The sequence below is a fragment of the Erpetoichthys calabaricus genome, chromosome 17 (genome assembly GCF_900747795.2).
Source record: "Erpetoichthys calabaricus chromosome 17, fErpCal1.3, whole genome shotgun sequence".
Classification (NCBI taxonomy): domain Eukaryota; kingdom Metazoa; phylum Chordata; class Cladistia; order Polypteriformes; family Polypteridae; genus Erpetoichthys; species Erpetoichthys calabaricus.
Window position 1 is genome coordinate 5,013,674 of NC_041410.2, and position 19,957 is coordinate 5,033,630.

The following is a 19,957-nucleotide window of genomic DNA, read 5'->3' on the forward strand; positions in this document are numbered from 1 at the left end:
CATGCTATACTGTATTTAAAAGGAATTATTTCAGAAAGTTTTATTTGTTTAACTCCCTAAATTTCAGTTCTTGCGGGTAGCAATTAACACATCTCAGCTTGCTACTGTGCTTATTTTGCTGATATGATTTTTCTTGCACCAATAATGCAGCATTTCACATCAAGGCAATCATTGCTGTTCGCTTTTCTGCTTTGTTCAGTTTTAAAGTAACAGACACAGGCTGACAAATCAATGAGTCAACCTTTGCTTATATATGTATGCTAGCCTGAAGTCGAGTCATGTGTCTTGATTTTTAAGGTTATTCATTTTAATGTATTCATTTTTTCATTAGCGGGACAGCCATCCCTTACAAGGCCAAAATCGTTCATGGTCTCCTCTCTGTCAACTCGGCTGTTGTCTTTGGAAGAGGCTCAAGCCAGGACTCAAGCAAGTCTTCTGTGTGCAGATCAAAGTGGAATTCTTGGACTACGGGAAGGTCCAGTATGCTTTCAAGGAAAATATCACACAGTCCTTGATATGCCACCTGAAAGGTATCTTCCAAAGTCTTAGTAGCATTATTATTAGCATTAAACACCATTATTTTCATGAGAGATTTTTGTTGCTGTTTCAAACCAGAAAGACTGCTGTTCACTGATTTAAACATTATAATTCATTAATTAAGGTAAGACTAAGGTGTTGCATTTTAAACCACAAGGTTGTCAGTTTAGCCTCACCAATAACTAAATGTGTGTGTGAAGCTAACCAACCCACTTAACCTGTCAATCTGCCAGATATATGCATTGGGGGATGCATTATATACTTGTGATTAAAGTCATTTTGATTAAAGTTGCAACAAATACGTCTACATTTAATAAAAATATAAGCTTTGTAGCAGATTACAGTCAAATACTTTGTTAGAAAGGAGAGCACCTCTAAATTTGTAATATATTATATGGGCAAAACAAGTAGACATCCAGGAAGAGATTTCTGTTTTTAAATCAAACGATAGTCTCATTTATTTATAATATATTTTTCTGCTTTATTTTAAAAAAAATTGTATTGTTGGTAGTAAGAAAATGTTTTGCACTGATGTGTGCAAGGCAGAAACCAGCCCCACGTTTTTTGGGGATAAAAGAGGAAAATATAGTATCTGGAGAAAACCACACCAACACTGGAACAATGTTAAAGTAATTGCTGTGTAATGGCCCTGTCAACTGTAGACATTCTCTACATAAACTTAAGTATGATTTAGCCAGGACTTGTCTTATTGTTTGCATGTAAAATTTAAATATGTCCACAGGAGAAAGAGTGGTATGAAACTACGTAAATCGGGTGGTGGAAGCTGGAAAGCTTTCTTTGCCATTGGGAAGCAAGGTGGCAGGAAACCAACAAGGGTTCGGTCCCTCTTCCAGTCTTCTCGGACAGAAACCGGTGAGAAATCCATAGAACATATTTTATTGTGTTTGTTTTATAACCATAATCTAACGTGTACTGAACATCCAAAAAAAATAAAGCAGTGATTAAAGCTAGCTCTCTGGGCAGAGTTTATTTGCATTTAAAAATATTATATAAAATAAAAATAAATACAACGTTTATATACTTCAAGAGAAACAATTTCTTGTAAGACATTGATAGAACAACATAGGTTTGGTTCCTAAGCCTCTTCTTATGCTGTTCGACATATGTGTTAGCAGCACATCTGACTCTGATTTATATAAGTAGTGAGTACCCAAACATGATGTACTAGCAATGCAATTTAACAAATAAATGTGTTTATTGAATGGTAATTTCTTCTACTAGAATTACCTTGAAGAGTTTTCATAGTAGCTAAGCTATAGTAACCCAGTTTGGTAGACAAAAAGTCATAGTTTTGTATCAACGAGTCTAGACAGCAAGCAATAGCACAAAAAAGACATTTTTAAGATATGGTGTTCAGGCTTTCATAAAGAAACGTGAAGTCATTGGGCAAGTAAAATAAATGCAGTGGAAGGTCCAAAAAGTGTTTGCATCTGTTGAACAGTACTTGAAGTTCATTTCCTTAAGGGACAGAGGAAATTTATTGAAGTGTTTATTTTCCAGCCGTAACCTGACACTGAAGTTTTAATAGAAACCGCTTTATAGGGCATGTTGAGCCTAAGAAACCATTCTTGCAGAAAGTTAACGCACAGAAGAAATTGAAGTACATGAAATACCGTAAAGCATGGAGTGATAATCCATGGCATAATGTCCAATGCAGCACTGAATCCAAGTTTGAAATACTTCATTCACAAAGATTCCAGCATGTCAGAACAAGAGTTGTCAAGAATGCCTGTCTACATCCTTCTGTGAAATGTGGTGGTGGCTCTGCCATGGTTGGAATGTGCATTTTTGCCAACTGCGTATGTGATCTGGTCAGAATGGATGGAAAATGACTGCTGAGAATTATAAACCGATTTTGATTCATCGTGCTAAAAGAAGAAAATGGCGTTTTCGACAAAAACTACATTTTTCGGCATGATAACCTCACAAAAAAAGAATTAAGAACACTAACAGCATTAAATCGGCCACCTGCTAACCCCAACAACTGGAGCTGCATGGCACCAGATGAATGGAGAATGGAAAAAGAACGAAAAATACCCTGAAAGTCAAAAGGGAAGTAATGGTAAATCCTGCAGGAAGCAAAGAAGAATTAAACATGGGACTATCCAACCATCCATCCATTGTCCAACCCGCTAAATCCGAACACAGGGTCACGGGGGTCTGCTGGAGCCAATCCCAGCCAACACAGGGCACAAGGCAGGAAACAATCCTGGGCAGGGTGCCAGCCCACCACAGTAAACATGGGACTACTTGAAAAAAAATGTACAGGACTGTACTGAAAAATAATTGCTTCCATTTTGCATTCTAAGGGAGGCTACCCAATACAATGACATTCTTGTTACTTTGTATTATTTCAATGCATATACTAGAAATTAGTGTCAGTAACATTGCATTTTAATTAGCAAATAAACACTTGCTGCTCTGGTAACTAGCTTTAAAAACATTTTTAGGTGGCCTAAGGCCTTTGCAAAGTTTTCTGTGTACCATAGTAATTTTCCATTTCCATTACTACCATTGTAATTTTCACTCATCCTCAAAGATGTTTTTTCTTTTAAATGATCAATATAGGGCCATTGATAAAGTTTACCATGTGTGAAAAAATAAGTCTCGACACACGAAAAAGGTTTGGGGCAGCCACCCTTATATTGTCCCTGGCTGCAAATGGGTATTCCAATGAAGGTAGTAGTGCTCTCTTTGACTTCCAAGACTGAACTGATTTAGCTTAGAAAAGGTGGCGGCTTTATAAGCCAAAACTGGAAGTGGCATCAGTCTGGGCGCCAGAACCGGAATAGACATCATTGATGTTGACTCAGGCAGGTTTTCCCGTATTTGGCCTGCAGAAATAACAGAGGTAGGTTTAGTGCACCCCGACACCCCCTGGCCTGGTGGTAATGACCTCCATTTGGTCCAGTCAGCTCCCTCCTAATTGCACGTGTGTGACACATGTTAAAGATACAATTACTGTATTCTTTTTTTTAAATGATGCATCATTTTATATGCAAATCCACTATTTGATTTTCTTAATTAACAATTTTTGTATTTCAGGATCAGGTATCGAGACTGTGACTTTGAGATCAGCTAGAAGCGAAGAATCCTTGTGTTCTCAGCACAGCACTGCTGGTAAGAAAATGTATACGTTTGCTTTGATATATCGAATATTTTAGAAACGAATGGAAATTTCTAAGTAGCATTCTTTGTAGCTACGAGAACTATTTAACGGATTTAGATATTTAGATCAGGTTTTTGTTTTTTTTTTTTCTATAATTTGCTTGAACATTCTGGTTGATTTCGAGACATCTCTCATCACACGAAGTATCATAGTTCGCTTGAGGTACCAATTTATATGCATGAATCCAAGGGAGAGATGCAACGGGCCCAGGGGAGGGGGGCAGGGCCCTCCTCACTCATGCGCCAGCCTCCGGATGTATCTTGTATTCATTCAGCTAGCGAACGAGAGAACTACTTAACATATTTAGATCTTTTTTTTTTTTTTTCTATAATTTTGCTTGAACATTCCAGATGATTTTGCGACTTCTCTCTTTGCGCTAAGAATCATAGTTCACTAGCAAGAGCGATATATTTGCGCTAATCCGAGACAGAAGCTGCGGGCCTAGGTGAGGGGGAAGCATAACATCAGGAGTAGGGAGCCGGGCAGGACCATCTTCGCTGTCCTGTTTCACTTCTAAGTGGGCAGAGCCACGAGGGACGGCTAGTAATGGTATAAAAGTGATAGTTTTTCCTTCAGTAAAAAAGAAAAACAAGGTAGAAGAAGGAACTGTATCAACTGTGTAGCTGATTGTATGTTGTGTCAAAGGCACTGCCTTCAATCAGTTGACTACATTTTAACAAGTAGAGGCAGTGCTGAGGGAGGGGGAATCTCAAAAGCTGCTTCCTGGTTTGCACCCTGTGCAGCCAAGAAAGTCTTCAAATCACCGCAACCCTGTAATGAAAACGGACCCTTCAAATCATGTTAAGTTTTTAAAATAATAGCAGTTTTCATTATCAAGTTATGCTCAAAACTTCTGAATTAAAATATTAATGTTGTTAGAGGACCTCCTTCTGTCTAAATATAAAGTACACTTTTAAACATGATTTCTGTTACTGTGTGTGTTTATTTATTGTCTGTCTTCATTTTATTTTTTAAATAGGCCTATCAAGACTTCATCGTCTCCGCCGGCCTCGTTCTAGTAGTGATGCCCTCTCTATTACCATGGAAACAGAAGTATCTTCACTGAAGCATTGCCGTTCTTATGACAGTGTTCACATAGAGGACCCAGAGGGCATCTATATGTTGCCTGACTTCTCCAATGAGGCCTCACTTTGGATGACTGAAGATGAAATGGATTTCAGTCCTACTTACTCTGATGAAAATGGGTTAGATTTAAATCCACCCCCCTATCATTTAGGTTTCCAGAGGCCTGTAACCGAAGACCCAGATTCTCTGCTAAATCACTCTGAAATTCTTGTGAGAAAAGGTAGCACTGCCCTTCATTCTCAGCGAGCTCAGTCATACTGTCAGCATAGGACTTCATCTGTCGTGAAGGCTTTACCACAAGGTTCAGATGTTACAAGCCCTATTCATGAGAAGCCTGGAAAATCAACATCTTTTACAAAGAAGGTGGTTCATGCTCTTTCTCCTAAAGGAACTAAGTCCCTACCCATGGATATCTCTGATCCTGTCGCAATATCTGTTCCAGCTAAAGTCCTTGAGATGATTGGTGGAAGAGCAGGGGAGTTCCAGAGTGCTTGTGCACCCCCCCAGCAGCCTCAGATGATCTCTATGCTCTTAAAGTCTTGTGATATTCAACTTACAGAGAGCTGCCAGCAAGAAATCAAGAACAAACTTTCCTTTGATTCAGGAAAGTTTAAAGGCCAATCTCTCCATTCCTATCTCTCTGATCATTCCCACACAGCAGATCGGCCTCCACTGCAAGCAGGTATGATGCACATTGTTTTACTTTCCAATAAATTGCTTTGATTCAGCGTTATTTTAGTTCAATGTGTTGGTGGTTATGCATGGTGATCAACTGCACCCAATGCTTGCTTCTCAATAACCTTAACAAGGAAGCAGGTTGGAAGGTGGATGGGGGGGATGAGTTTGTGGTTGCCATTAATAAGCATTATTTATGGATAATCCTACTTGTACTCCTCCTTTTTTTTTTTTTTTTTAAAATGGTGAATTTCAGGTCTGAACTGTAGGTTCAGAATTCTATCACTTACTGACTTGTACAACAGTATAGAGTTATTACCATTGAGGTTTCCTAGAAGAGACAAGTAGTTCCCAACATTCAGTAATGTTTATGTACTGTGTCATAAATGAGCATTTAGAGCAACAGCTTAAAACTATAGCAAAGTTTTCGCAATGGTCCATAAGTTTCTAATATTCTGATTTTTTGAAATGACTGCATTACTGTTGACATTTGTAATTTATTTTATTTTTAGAATCCATACCTGTAAAGACTAGTTTAAACTTTGTTATTCTTTTGATTTTTGTCCTTTGTAACTAGGTCTCTTGCCTTCATCGTCTCTAAATCATCAAGTGCCCCCACCACCTCCTCCAAAAAACCCTGCTCGCCTAATGGCTTTGGCCTTGACTGAAAGTGCGAATAAAGCAATAAAACAAAACCGTGGTACTACTGGCTTACGAGAAAATCGTCCAGCTGATAGTGGTAGCTCGGGCATTCCCTTAGAAACTCAGTTCATGAGGTCTGTATCGATGGACTCCAGTGATTGCCCTCCTTCAGCAACCAATGCCATCTACTCAACTGTTCGCCCTTTGTCTGTCTGGAAACCTGAAAAAGTGAGTCAGGCATCACATGAGAAAGAAACTGTGGATGGTCAGCAACTCTCCCCAAGTCATCGAGTTCAGGTAAACCTTGGGTGTGGTAATAGTCAACCTTTTTATGGCAAATGAATTTTGTACACTTGACCTTGGTAGATATAACAGCAATAGTATATATGGATGGTATGACAATAAAACCACTTGACTTGACAGATGGAAACCATCACTAAAGCACGGTGACCAATTTTTTATAATAAAAGAATATAATTTGTGTGATCAGAATATTATTTTTCATGGTTTTTGTTTATTTTATACAGATATTTATTGAAATGGTGCCTGTTGGTAGGCCATCACAGTGTAGCATTAGTTATTAAGCTGGTGTTGTCTTATAGCATGTAGAGACATGGCCAGTATCTGTGTGAAATGTGCGCATTCTCACAAGTTTGGGTGGCATACTTTCCTTAGTCAGCAAGGTTTTTACTTTTAAGACTTAAATGGAAGTTAATTTTCTTCAAATAAAGATTATCCTGCATTCTAACATATTATAAAGGTTTTTGATGTTCTATTTATTGTTGTGTTTTTTACACCTTGAAAATCTGTGTAGCACTCTAACCATGATATATAAGAATACAGTTTTTCTTTATTGTAGTTTTATTTTTATACACGATTATAGTATGTGTGTAGGAAAAAAGGCACTTAAGTGGTTTCTGAGATGTCTAAGCTTCTTAAAAAATGTAATATAAATACTAATATTAAAGTAGATCTATTTCTGAAGTACTCTCTGCATTTCAAAGGCCTTAAAAGACATGAGGCCATACTAATTCTCTTCGCCTTTTTTTATACTCCATCCAGGAAACTGGTGCTATTTCTTCTCAGACTTCTCTTTCTGATTCAGCGGCTTCGGGATCAGAGGTCTCGACCAGCAGCTCATCTGGCGAAACTGACTCTCGACCCCTTCATAAACCTCAGCAACTTACAATTCCTTCTGTCATGGCCAGTGCTGCATGTCAGCCACAGGATAAACCGCCAGATGTTTTGAATCAGCATTCTGCTTCAATAGCCGGAGAGGCTTGGATGGATGCCACAAAACAGTTTCTTATACGAAAAAAGGTTCCAACCTATACTCGACAGTATTCAGCCCCCCATCTTCATAGTAAGCACCCAGTTCCACCTCCTAAGCCTGCTAACCTCCAACGCTTCCAACATTCTAAATCTGAGAGCACTCCGGCTGTGCATAGCAGCACATCTTTGAAAGAATTTCAACCCACCCGCCCCAAACTACCACCGAAACCAACAGACATCATGATAACACAATGTTTGCCATCTCGGGGTGAAAGTTACTCCAAGAAGTCTTTAGACCAGAAAAAATCTAGGATGCTGCTTACATCTCAGTCAACACAACCACCACCCTTTCTCAGAAATGATTCAGATAAAATATGCCATGTTAAACCCAAATCCCAAATTAATTCAGATCATCGGTCAGGTAACCTTGGTACATATGTGCAGGGTTATGAAGACAGATCCATCAATAATCCCAATCCAGAGATCATGGCAAACCAGTCAGAAAACTTTTATTACGAAATTGCATCAGAGCCACAGGTTCCACCAGATCACAGATATATTCATCAGAATGCTGAGAACCAGATGAGATTTGATGGAGGCTCCAACCACCCAATCAGATCAGGACATGAACATGTAATGGCAGACCGACATTTAAGGAATTTTAGTCTGTCAGTGAGACCCCATCTTTGGACTGGTATTCAATCAAACATGAAGTTCAATATGGAACAATCACCGTCTGGTCAAGCTGGTGCATCTGGTTACTTGCGGTCAGCTGGTCCACACTATTCTAATACTCCTCATGATCACATTCCACAGCAGTTTTCTGGTCCTTTTAGGATGGTTCCCATGTCTCGTACGGAGGTGCCCCCTAATCAAGATCCTGTAGCTTACCAGAGAAAGCTGTACAGAATGCAGGGTTCAACACCTACAGATATCAGCACTTCACAGCTTCACCCCTACTTCGAAAATGGTAAGGTGTGTTATAGATACATTGATGCAGGAGCCACAGTAGAAAGCAGTTCTAGGATACAACAAGACATTCAAACTCAAGTTCCTCGAACCCGAACTTCGGTGATACCAACAAAGCTCCTGAGTTCACAGGAAAATCAGGAACCCATTTATGTCAATTTTCCTTTCAAATCAGGGAAAACCTGGGCAACTACTAACCTTGATGGTGATCACGAAAACCACCAGTCGGATCCCACCCCACCGGAAGGTCCAAGTGAAAGAGCCAGTACAAATATTTCGCCAGATTTGGATGAGTATAATTTAGAACGAGAGTCCATTAATCAGTCAGCTGGCTCTTTCCAAGGAGCTAGCCGGCCTGTGATTTCTCAGTATGATAACATGTCTGCATCTATGGGTCAGGAAATGGTAGGCCCAGAGGTAATTCACGTCAGAAGTAGATCTGACCCTGGAAGCACCAGGGCTGAAAGTCCAAAAGAAGTGGATAAAGGTAAAAAAGACCCAGTAAGTCCCGCAGATGTGGCTTGTGTACATTCCATTTGTCCTTTGCCAGCACCTGAGTTGCCTTCAACAGCTCAGCCTCAAAGGAAGTCTGGGATAGACATGTGTAGCACAGAAAATTCAAAACCACAATGGGAAGGCATGCCGCTGGCTCCAAGGAATATTCTTGGTCTTCATCCAGAGTCTTTAAGGCGATCCTCCACTTCTGGAGGACACTATCGTCAGTCATTTGATGTTATGCCATCTGGAGATCAAATTCTCAAGTTCTATAGGGCAGCCCAGCAGTTTATAACACACTCTCCACCTGTGTTTGTTCCTCATTCTAGTTTGGATGAACACAGCTCCTACTACTGTACAAGGCAGCAGGAGATAAGTGCAAAACCTGCATATTCAAAACAGTTTCAAGTTTCCATGTCGGCACATGATCCAAATTTCAGCGTTCCTCCCTCAAATCTGGCACATCTCTCCTTGACTATGTCTGGGTCACCGCAAGTACCTCAAGCTCAAATAGGTTACGGTCCTGGAGGATTCCCTGTAATAGCTGGTCATTACAGTTCCTACCAGTTGCAGTCGCCTTCTTTCCCATTCAGTAACCATCAAGGCAATGTGCACAGGAGGGACGTGATTGTCCCAGCTTTGGACCCAACATTTCGCCCCTCCCACCGATCACAAGCAGGCATTGTACGGCAAGGCAGCCTGCCAGCAGCAAACTGGACAGTGCACACTGAAGGGCAAACTAGGAGCTACTGCTGAGAATCTGAAATCCCACATTATGGAAATTTTATGGAGTGTGCACACTGACTGTATTGTGAGGGTAAAAATGACCAGAATGATGTCTTAAGTAAATGTAGTATCTCCTGGCTTGTGCCACTGTTTGCCTACTTTTCAAATAACTATACTACCTAACTGGCAAGTAAACCTTGTGCTAAACTGTTGAGTTTGCGGTGTGGATACCTCTCTTAGTGGTGGAAATACATTCCATTTAATGTATTATAATAAATGAACCCATAGATGGCAGCTCTCTACAATCCCTAGTTTAAAAATCATGTGTAAGCAGGCAGGAGTATGGAGTGATATATTCGGAATGCCATTCTCAAATCTACAGTACATTGGTGATATTTGTTCTCCTATCTAAACAATTGCCTTACATAAAGCTGCTTCTTCACCTTATTGAAAGACTACTGTAAAGTAGAAAAATATGTAAATGTCCCAAATGTTTAGTTTTATTGTTATTTTTAATACAATATTATGTGTATCAGTATTACTGACTTGTTTTAATAATTATGTAGACCTTGATGATAAAAAAAAGCACATTAAAAGGAAGCAATTCTTCCTTTTGGAATTAATTTTTTTTTTCCACTTAACGTCCCTTTGTTTCTTGCACTCACTTTTAATTTTTAGCAAAGCACTAGTTTATTATGTTAACAGTCACATGAATTACCCTGCTTATGCTGTCTGAGGTATTGACAACAATTATCAATGCTTGATTTTTGGCGGTTTTAATTTATTTAAATTTTTACTTTTAAATATAACCCTAAAAAATAGTACTGAGCCTCTTACATCTCAATAGATAACACAACGTGTGGATACAGTAATGTATTGTGAAGCCAAATCATTTTTGGGGAAAATCTTGCATATGATTTTTAAATTTCAGTGTTTTTTTTTTTTTTTTGGCTTTGTTTTTTACGAAAAATATTTATTTATTTGGTTAAGCAGGGAAGACAATGTGCTAGAGAAGATAGCCTATGCTATTTCACCTGACTAAATGTTCTAGATTATGAATAGAATTTTAAAATTAATTCTCAACTGTAACGAACTGTGAACTTGTATTCTTAAAGACCTGCATTTGCCATAAGAAAGAGAAATGTCTTTGTGAGACAACAATGTATATTTTGATGTTTTACTCTTCTCACTTGCTGTTGTGTGCAATTACAGGTGTGTAGTGTGCTCATCAGCTTTTGTGATTCTAATGTAATCATGTGTGATTATTTTTTATCATCAAGACTGTAAATAGACAAGAAAATGCACTTGTGAACCTGGGGTTTTTTTTCCAAGAAGCAGAGGGTGTATAACCAAAAGGCTTTTTTATTTTCTTGCTTTTTATTTTTTTGTGCATTTCTGCAGCTTGGTGTGGAAGGGACGGCATTACAAACCAATAAAACTAAACTTGATAACTCAAATTCAGGGAAAGTGTACATTATGATAGCATAGGAGTTTCGAAAGAATTTTATGTGGCACAAAATCACAGGGTTGGAATATCTTTATGGCAGACGACAAAGTGTGTGTGGCATGCTTTCTTCTGTTCATATCTGCAGAGTATTGTGGCTCACTTTAGGAGTAAGAATTAATCCCTTTTTGTATTTCACATAAAAGCGTGGGACTTGACTGTGAATTTGAAAACCTGTTGGTTAAGAAAAAGCAGAAACCCACCTATTAAAATGATGATGTCTTATGATTGTTTTTTTCATTTCTAACCGAGAGTAAGAGTCCAAAACATGACTTGAGATTCCTATCATTTGCCTTACAATGTAAAACCCTTCACTTTTATTATTTTTTTATTTGCATTGACCACTAGCACAATTTAGTCTCTTATTTAATACAGTGTAATATATAGTGTATTTTAGAGGTTTTTACTTGTACTAAAACTTATTCGTTTTTAATGTTTTGTGAAAAAAGTAAAAATGCAAATACTGCTGTTTGGCAGTTTGTAATGTTGTCAGGGTGAAATTCACTCCATGCAATGGTAAGTAGCACTTTCAAACGTGGAAACAAATAACTCCTTGACCTATGCCAACCAAAAATGCTAAATGCTCCTTAAACTAGTACTACAACCGATTTAAAACCTCTCCGATTCACTCAAACTATTGGATAATCAAAGCAATTAGTTTTGAAATTGTACATAAGGAATGCAAATGTTTGCTTTTACAGAACATTCTCAGTTTAGGTTGCAGAAAGTTTTAATTTTAACTCCATTAATTGCATTTTGGCTCATTTTTCCGATTAAAAATTGTTCCCTAATAAAAAACTGAATTCAGAGAAAGCAGTCCTTGATTAATACTGAGTTTTACTATTATATGAAATTACTTGATGACAAAATGACTTGATTCAATTATGAGGAGGTTTGCCAAAGGAAGTCAAACGATTTATGGTACTTTACTAATCTTTTATCAAAAACTCCCAGTTTTACAATGCAATACAATTATTTTTGTGTAGTCCAAAATCACACAAGAAGTGCCGCAACAGGCTTTAGCAGGCCCTGCCTCTTGACAGCCCCCCAGCCTTGACTCTCTAAGAAGACAAGGAAAAACTCCCAAAAAAAAAACCTTGTAGGGAAAAAATGGAATTTTACGTGGGCTTTACTTGGGTGTGTGCCGTGTGGTTTGACCTATGCAGTATGAAACAGTTTTCCCCTCTTTGATGATATAATTGCAAATGTTCATTCATTTTAGGCATTTCTGAGGGGTTTTAGCATTTTGCTTTCCTTTGGCTGCATGTATACATTAAATAGCTTGTGTACCTTACTGGTCTAAAAAAGAAGTTAACCGGCAAGTCTGCAGTGGACTTTAATAAATTGGTGAGTGCCTGTTAAAGCCCTCTGCTTTGTTGGGAGAGGGGATAAATTGCACTGCTGTCCGCAGTCTAATGTGTTGCTGATTCACCTAATTTACAGCCTGTTCTTTATTTTCTATGAAGTTTTTTTTTTTCTTTTTAATTTGAAAGCTAATTTTCTAATATTTTTATAATGGAAAGAATAGATTGCATGACACAGTTTTGTGAAATGTGAATACCTGCAAAAGAAGTGTTTATAAAATCTAATTTATAAGTTTAACAAAAATAAATCAGTCTGTTAAGATGAACTGTTGTTTTTTATTAGTTGCTGGTTCCGGGGTCACTAATGTTAAGACAAAAAAGCAAAATATTTTCCTTCTCCTGTCATCATGTGACAGGTTTCTTGTTTTACTTCCATGTAAATTAAAGGTTGTTGATAGGGTCAAAAATTCAATTTAAGTTCAGATTTGGATTCTGTAATATTCATAACGTCAAGGAAAAAAATACCTTAAGCATGGTTTATGTATGGGTCACTGTGAGAAAATTGAAATTTTCACATTTTAAAATTTACGATTTTTGTTGGAAAATGATGCGTTGTTTTGAGTCGTGTAGAGCTCCTGAGTGACCACATCCTAGCAAAGTGGTTTACGAGATATTCGCTCTAAGTACTGAGATCTACTGATGATGACGTCCATAAACATTTTACCATATCTTCAAACAAATTTGTGTTGTGCTTGCCTTACTAACAGGCTCCGGTCCTGTTGTTTTTGTCTGGTACTTACCCTGTATCCTTCAAAAATGGCTTGACCTACTGTATGTCCAACAAAAACACCATAGAAATGGTTTAATTTAACAAGAATTTTTTTTGCAGTCTGCTGTGTTTAGCGATATAACCAGGCCTATTGATTTGTAAAAATTTTGTATTAACACTTTTTGAGATGCATCTCATCTTCTTATCCGCTTCTACTGGTGAGGTGGCAGCAGGTCAACCCAGACTTCTCACTCGCTGTCTCTTCCTGGAGACTTCCCAGGCATTCCTAAGCCATACATAATCCCTTCAGCATTTCCTGGGTCTGCTGCAGGGTCTGCCCAGTGCAACATGCCCAGAGCAGCTCTAGGTGAGCCACCCAAGAAACATTCTTATGACATGCCCAAAACCACCTGAACTGGCTGTTCTTGATCCAGAGGAGCAGCGACTCCATTCTGAGCTGAGCTTCTCACCACCCTGTCACGGAGTGTCAGCCTGGTCACTCTGTAAACAGATCTCAATTCTGGCACGTGTATTCACAATCTCATTCTTGGTCATAACCATAGGTGTGGACAGAGATGTACGTAGATCAACTGGTAAACTGAGAGCTTTGTCTTTAGACTCAGCTCCTGCTTTACCACCATGATCTGGTACCATAATCCGTGCCTGCCAAACAGCTGAAGGAGCTCAGGTGCTTTGAATCTTGCTCATTTACTTAATCTATTTAAATGCCAGTAACGGCACACTACACAAAGTGCAGTGAATACACCTGACTTATACTTTTCCTCCTCTTTCACTGTACGTTTAGCATTCGTTTGCTCAGAGGTTGATGCGCTTGTTCCTTCCTGAGCAGCACTTCTTTTCTCCACCCTAGCGGCCCACTTCTTCTCTTCTTTCGTCAGCATCTTTTCGCATTAAAACTGATTAAGTCAGTGTTTGTGTTGCAATTGCTTAGTACGTTGTCCTTAATTTTTCACTTATGCTGACACTAAAGTTTCAATCTGCCTCGAGAATGATATAAGATATGAAGAGGTAGAGGAAGAGACGGCAAAGGTGTTAGGGATCAGAACAGCGCCCGTACGCATGCACTACCCTGCTGGCCACTACCAAGAGTTGATTCTACAATAAAATAAAGTAAAAAGAGGAATAACCTTGGAGGTCAGTAATCACCGCCAAAGCGAATAGTAGAGGTCATGTAGTATATGTGTACCAAATTTCAGGTCAATAAGTCAAACAGTTTGCGAGCTACAGGTGATTTAAAATCCTGGACAGACAAACGAACATCCACGGTAGCGTATTATAGAAGAAGATACAGTAAGATGCCATTAGATTTTATGGCGCCACTGAAAAAGCCTAAATGTCAAATTCAGCCCACCTTCCAAAGGGATACCCAGTCGAGGTTTTTGAAGATCCCGAAAGTCATACCATCTACCCAACTACTTATTCCATAGTCTATTGGTTCTCCATGCAAAGGAAGTTTGCAACAGCCACGGTAGCGTATTATATATCAAGATACATGTACACACACACTCGAAAGACATTTATAAGTGAAAATAGCTAACAGGGTGTTGGTCCTACCATAGAAAGAAATGCACACACTCGAAACGTGCACAAACACACAAGGTCAAAGTGCACAGATTCATTAAGTAGCCCCTGTGCTAGTCTGTCTGTCTGCCTATGCAGCTTGTTTACTTCATTTCACCCAATGTGTTTAGTTTCATATTAAATATCATTTAAATTGTGCACTGCAATCAATTTCTTGTTCATTTTACTACTAATAATAAATATGCAAGGTAATGTTTTTTATTCTTTATTATTGTACAGTACAATCTGTGTGATTTCCTGCAGTATCACTAAATTTAATGAAATTTACACTAAAGTACTGTTTCTTTTTTCCCTGTACTGTTTTTCATACTGCTTGTATGCACTATTTTCATGTCTGCGGTGCACGTTGGGCATCTTGAAAATCTCCATATTCAGATTGTTGGAATAAACTTTTAAGAGCTACTGTCAGATCTGCCTAAAATCATCTTTTCTTATTTGGTTCTCAGGAGCCCAGTCAAATGCAAAGTAACTGAAAGCTGGTTACTAAAACTTGAGCATCGTTCACACATAACCACAAGAGGGAGCCGGCGTCTCTTGTGGATACTTCAAAGTCCTTGCTTGCAAGCAATGTAACAAAATATTCCAAGACCCAGTTCATTTAACTGGGTGTCACAGGGGCTTGAGGATGCTGCACATTCCACTGGGCCATCATGAAGCCTGAAAGTGCACATCATTTATGTATAGTAAATCCAACAGATGGTGTGGAGGTGCAACCTGTAACATTGCTGCCTTATGCATGTTGGGAGGCATTCTGTAGTATGTGTTCTTTCAACAATCCAAGGACCTGCTTTTATGTTAATTTAACTGGAAAACCCAGACTGGTCTGAATTCATTCTTGTTGTATGCCAATTGTGGCGGGGATATACATCAGCCTGTTTGACCCCGTCACCGCCAAAAGAGATCCTACTCTGCTGGGCCCTTGAGCAAGACCCTTAACCTGTAATTGCTCTAGGGGCGCTGTACAATGGCTGACCCTGCGCTCTGACCCCAAGGGGTATGCGAAAACTAACAAATTCCTAATACAAGAAATTGTATAAGGCAAATAAAGAACAAAAAAAATTAACCAAAAAGAATGGTAATATCAGTAAGGTAAGTTTTATGCAGCCCCCGTCCTAGCTTGTTTTATGTGGATGCACATTTGTACAGACTATATAGGTTAGTTAGATTACACACACTTTTTTCTAAACATAAAATGTGCATATTCTAACTTTAGAACCTACAGCCATATTAAAACAAGTCCATTTCCTTAGCAGATCTTTGACACCCTGGCAGTCTGTTTTTAATTTTTGTAATTTTTAATATGGTGGACTTCAAGGACTCTGGTCCTGGAGAGCTGCAGGTTTTCATTCTAACCCTTTTCTTAATTAGTGACCTGTTTTTGCTGTTAACTTCTTTTGAATTAATTTTATATGACTTGCTCGCGAGGCAGTGGTAGTGCTGCTGCTTTGCAGTAAGGAGACTGTGGAAGATTGTGGGTTCGCTCCCCGGTTCCTCCCTGTGTGGATAGTGCTTTGAGTACTGAGAAAAGCGCTATAGAAATGTAATGAATTATCATTATTATTATAAAGACTCAGACCCCCTCAATTATTTCATTTTCCTTAATTAGCAGCCAAGCAATAATGAGATACAAAATGAGCCAAAACAGGACCATCAAACCGTGACCATCATACAGTATCTAAAAATAAAAAGGGTGGAGGTTTCAGGAAGGTCGATCTGCTCAGGTCCCCAAAACATTTTGACAGAGCTCTTAGAAAAGTAAAGGAAAAAATCATCAATTTTGTTCAATAGCAGATATTTTCAATGAGAGCAGCAACAAACCATGGAATCAATAAACAGGTTTAATTAACGACAAGACTTGGCACCTAATTAAGCAATTGGTTGGAGTTTGAGGCCCTGACTTAGTTGGTCTTCTGTTGGCTCACTCACTTCACATTTCATTTCTGTCTGAGAAAAGAAATGAAGCAATTCAGGGGAACGATGAAAAAATTCCAGGAAACAAATCTTAAAAAATAAGTCAATTAAAATGAATTTAAAAGAAGTTAATGGGTAGCAAAAACAGGTTACTAATTAAGAAAAGGGTGAGAATGAAAACCTGCAGTCCTCCAGGACCAGAGTTTTAGAGATCTCTGGTGTACTTCATAACATGTAGATTACAGAAACACTTGTAGCTTTATCCTTTTCTAAATGCAATCCCTTTGTCATTTTGCAGGCTGAAAATCTGATCCTTTTTGGGTTTTTTTTTAACCGATAAAGGAATCTTCTGTCAGACTAGTGTACACTGATAAAGATTGCTGGCTTTAAATTCTGACTATTAAAACATCTTGTTTTTGTGTTAATTGGTCTAAAAGCATTTTGTTTTCACGTTGTAAATGGACTTTATCATTTATCGGGAATCGTCCTGTTATCAGATTGCTTTGTGCTGGGGCCTGCAGAGACCCAACCAGACTACATTAAGCCTGGCCGGCCCCGGCACTTGAGCAAAACCGTACAGACATTTAATCTCCACCTACAGATTATTTTCTTCTGTCCAGTAACTAAATAATTTTTTCTCCATTGTCTATCCCCAGGTTAAAATCTACATAACCCCATCTTAAGGACACTTCATTCAAGGGATGTGATTCAGAAATTCTACAAAGTCTTTATCTGGTGCTGTCCACGCTAGCATAGTATGGAGGCAAAAAGTCAGTATGAGTTTTTGATTTATTTGGCAGCAGTGTGTATGATACTAATGAAGTTTGCTTAATATAATCTGAGAGGGGTAGCTTTTATTTGGGTCAGTTATTCTTTTGTGCTAAGTGGTCAATAACATCATTCATTTTCCTATGAATATTTTTATGGATGTTGAATGTTTACTATTGACAGCCGTCATTTTTCTATCATTGATGATTTTTTATTTACCTAGTTGTTTTTGTTCCTTCAACAATTACATTAACGTATGAATTAAAGTTCTCGCTGTTGCTTCGCTTATTTACATGCAAACTTGTGGCTGCTCTGCCTGTCGCTCTGGAATGTGAAGCCGACTGTCACAGCAGATTCCATCCCCGAGTTTCAGGCATCTGGCACCTTGCAACATCAGAATGTTATCTCGGATTTTTCTGTCAAACCTGTTTGCCGACCTCTCCCTGGGTCTATGCGGAGTCTTTGCAAAAAGGCCCTGTGAGGCAGTTTTGTTTTTACCATTTGTTATGTAGATTTTGAGACTCCACCAAGGAGCTGCAGATGTAAAAACAATGAACAGAAGTTCCAGCAGTTTGTGGGCACAGATTCATTTCAGATTCGGCACTTTTGTTTCTCCCACTCTTTTGTGCCTACCTGCTTCATTTAATGGTTTGGTTTATATGAGCATAATTGCATTCAAATCATAGGGAGTTGACAGTAGAATTGCAGATATCTTTGGTGGCTGTGTGTTTTACTGAAACTACAATGGCACAAATTGTTTCTGTGAGGAATGTGAAGACTTTTTTTTTTTTTTCCCCCATTTTGCGAAAGGTTCTAGATAAAAAATAAAAGGATGAATCTCATATTGTGGTGTTTCCAAACCTCGGTCCTGGGGACCCCCTGTGGCTGCACGTTTTTGTTCCAACCAGCTTCTGATTTTAATTGGACTCCTGGGCTAACTCAGTGATGTGTTATTTCTCAGGTTCTGTGTTTTGGGAACAATATAGAAATTATAAAACTTCATCTTCTTCCTGTTAGGGGTCGCCACAGCAGATCATCTTCTTCCATATCTTTCTGTCCTCTGCATCTTGTTCTTTAACACCCATCACCTACATGTCCTCTCTCAGCACATCCATAAACCTTCTCTTAGGCCTTCCTCTTCTCTTCTTCCCTGGCAGCACTATCCTTAGCACCCTTCTCCCAATATACCCCTCATCTCTCCAGTGCACATGTCTAAACCAACACTATCTCGCCTCTCTGACTTTGTCTTCCAACCGTCCAACTTGAGCTGACCCTCTAATGTCCTCATTTCTAATCCATTTTGTCCTCGTCACACCCAATGCAAATCTTAACATCTTTAACTCTGCCACCTCCAGCTCTGTCTCCTGTGCCACCGTCTCCAGCCCATATAACATAGCTGGTCTCACTACTGTCCTGTAGACCTTCCTTTTCACTCTTGCTGATACCTGTCTGTCACAAATCACTCCTGACACTCTTCTCCACCCTGCCTGTACTCTCTTCTTCACTTCTCCTCCACAATCCACATTACTCTGTACTGTTGATCCCAAGTATTTAAACTCATCCACCTTCGCCAACTCTACTCCCTCATCCTCACCATTCCACTGACCTCCCTCTCATTCACACACAGGTATTCTGTCTTGGTAGTCCTACTGACCTTCATTCCTCTCTTCTCCAGAGCAGATCTTCACCTCTCCAGGGTCTCCTCAACCTGCTCCCTACTCTCACTACAGATCACAATGTCATCAGCAAACAAGAAATTATAAAACTAAGTTTGGAGAGATATATATATTTTTTTATATATATTTTTTATATATTTTATATATATATTTTTTTTTTATATTTATTTTTTATATATTTGTTATATATATATATATATATATTTTTTTATATATATTATTTATATATATATATATATATATATATATATATATATATATATATATATATATATATATATATATATATATATATAATATAAAATGTACCAAGCAGTTATATGGGAATAATGTATTTTTTTCTTTATAACAATATTTTCATCTTGATTTTCATTCTACTTTTCTAGGTATTCTAATTGTTTAATTAATCGATTATTTACTAATTAGTGGGTCTGATGCTAAAGTACTTGCAGCCTTTGATTATTTGGTGTTGTTTGCCAGCGTGTCTGCTTTGCTCATTTTTAATTGTCATTAATAAGATACAACGAAGAGGAAAAACTGCACAGAGAAAGGGCGAAATATAATGAAATCAACAAAAGAGAGTTAAGTGTTTAAAACGATATCAAAAGCAGAAATATTTCTAAATGTTTTATAAATGTAAAAATCATGCTTCTGTGCTTTTCTGAATGTAGAATAAAAGAAAAATAAAACCCAGCTAATTAAATGAGATCAGTGCTATCAGGTGTTGTCACTGATTGTGAAGTTGGTTGGAACAAAAACCTGCAGTCACAGGGGGATCCCAGGACCGCGCTTGGGAAGCGCTGTCATATTGTACTGGAAATAAAAGGTGTG

At 38.4% G+C, this 19,957-nt stretch overlaps 1 protein-coding gene across 5 annotated transcripts in view; it reads left to right on the forward strand.

Annotated features, from left to right (window-relative positions):
• arhgap33 (Rho GTPase activating protein 33) overlaps positions 1 to 12,551 on the forward strand; it is a 123,742-nt gene extending 111,191 nt beyond the window's left edge. For all 5 annotated transcript variants that reach the window (XM_028823817.2, XM_028823822.2, XM_028823818.2 and 2 more), the window contains 6 exons: positions 332 to 530; positions 1,280 to 1,410; positions 3,604 to 3,678; positions 4,707 to 5,495; positions 6,066 to 6,427; positions 7,193 to 12,551. In XM_028823817.2, coding sequence (XP_028679650.2) covers positions 332 to 530; positions 1,280 to 1,410; positions 3,604 to 3,678; positions 4,707 to 5,495; positions 6,066 to 6,427; positions 7,193 to 9,622 — 3,986 coding nt within the window. In that variant the 3' untranslated portion in view covers positions 9,623 to 12,551. The remainder of the gene's footprint in view (positions 1 to 331; positions 531 to 1,279; positions 1,411 to 3,603; positions 3,679 to 4,706; positions 5,496 to 6,065; positions 6,428 to 7,192) is intronic.
• The last annotated feature ends 7,406 nt before the right edge of the window (positions 12,552 to 19,957 follow it).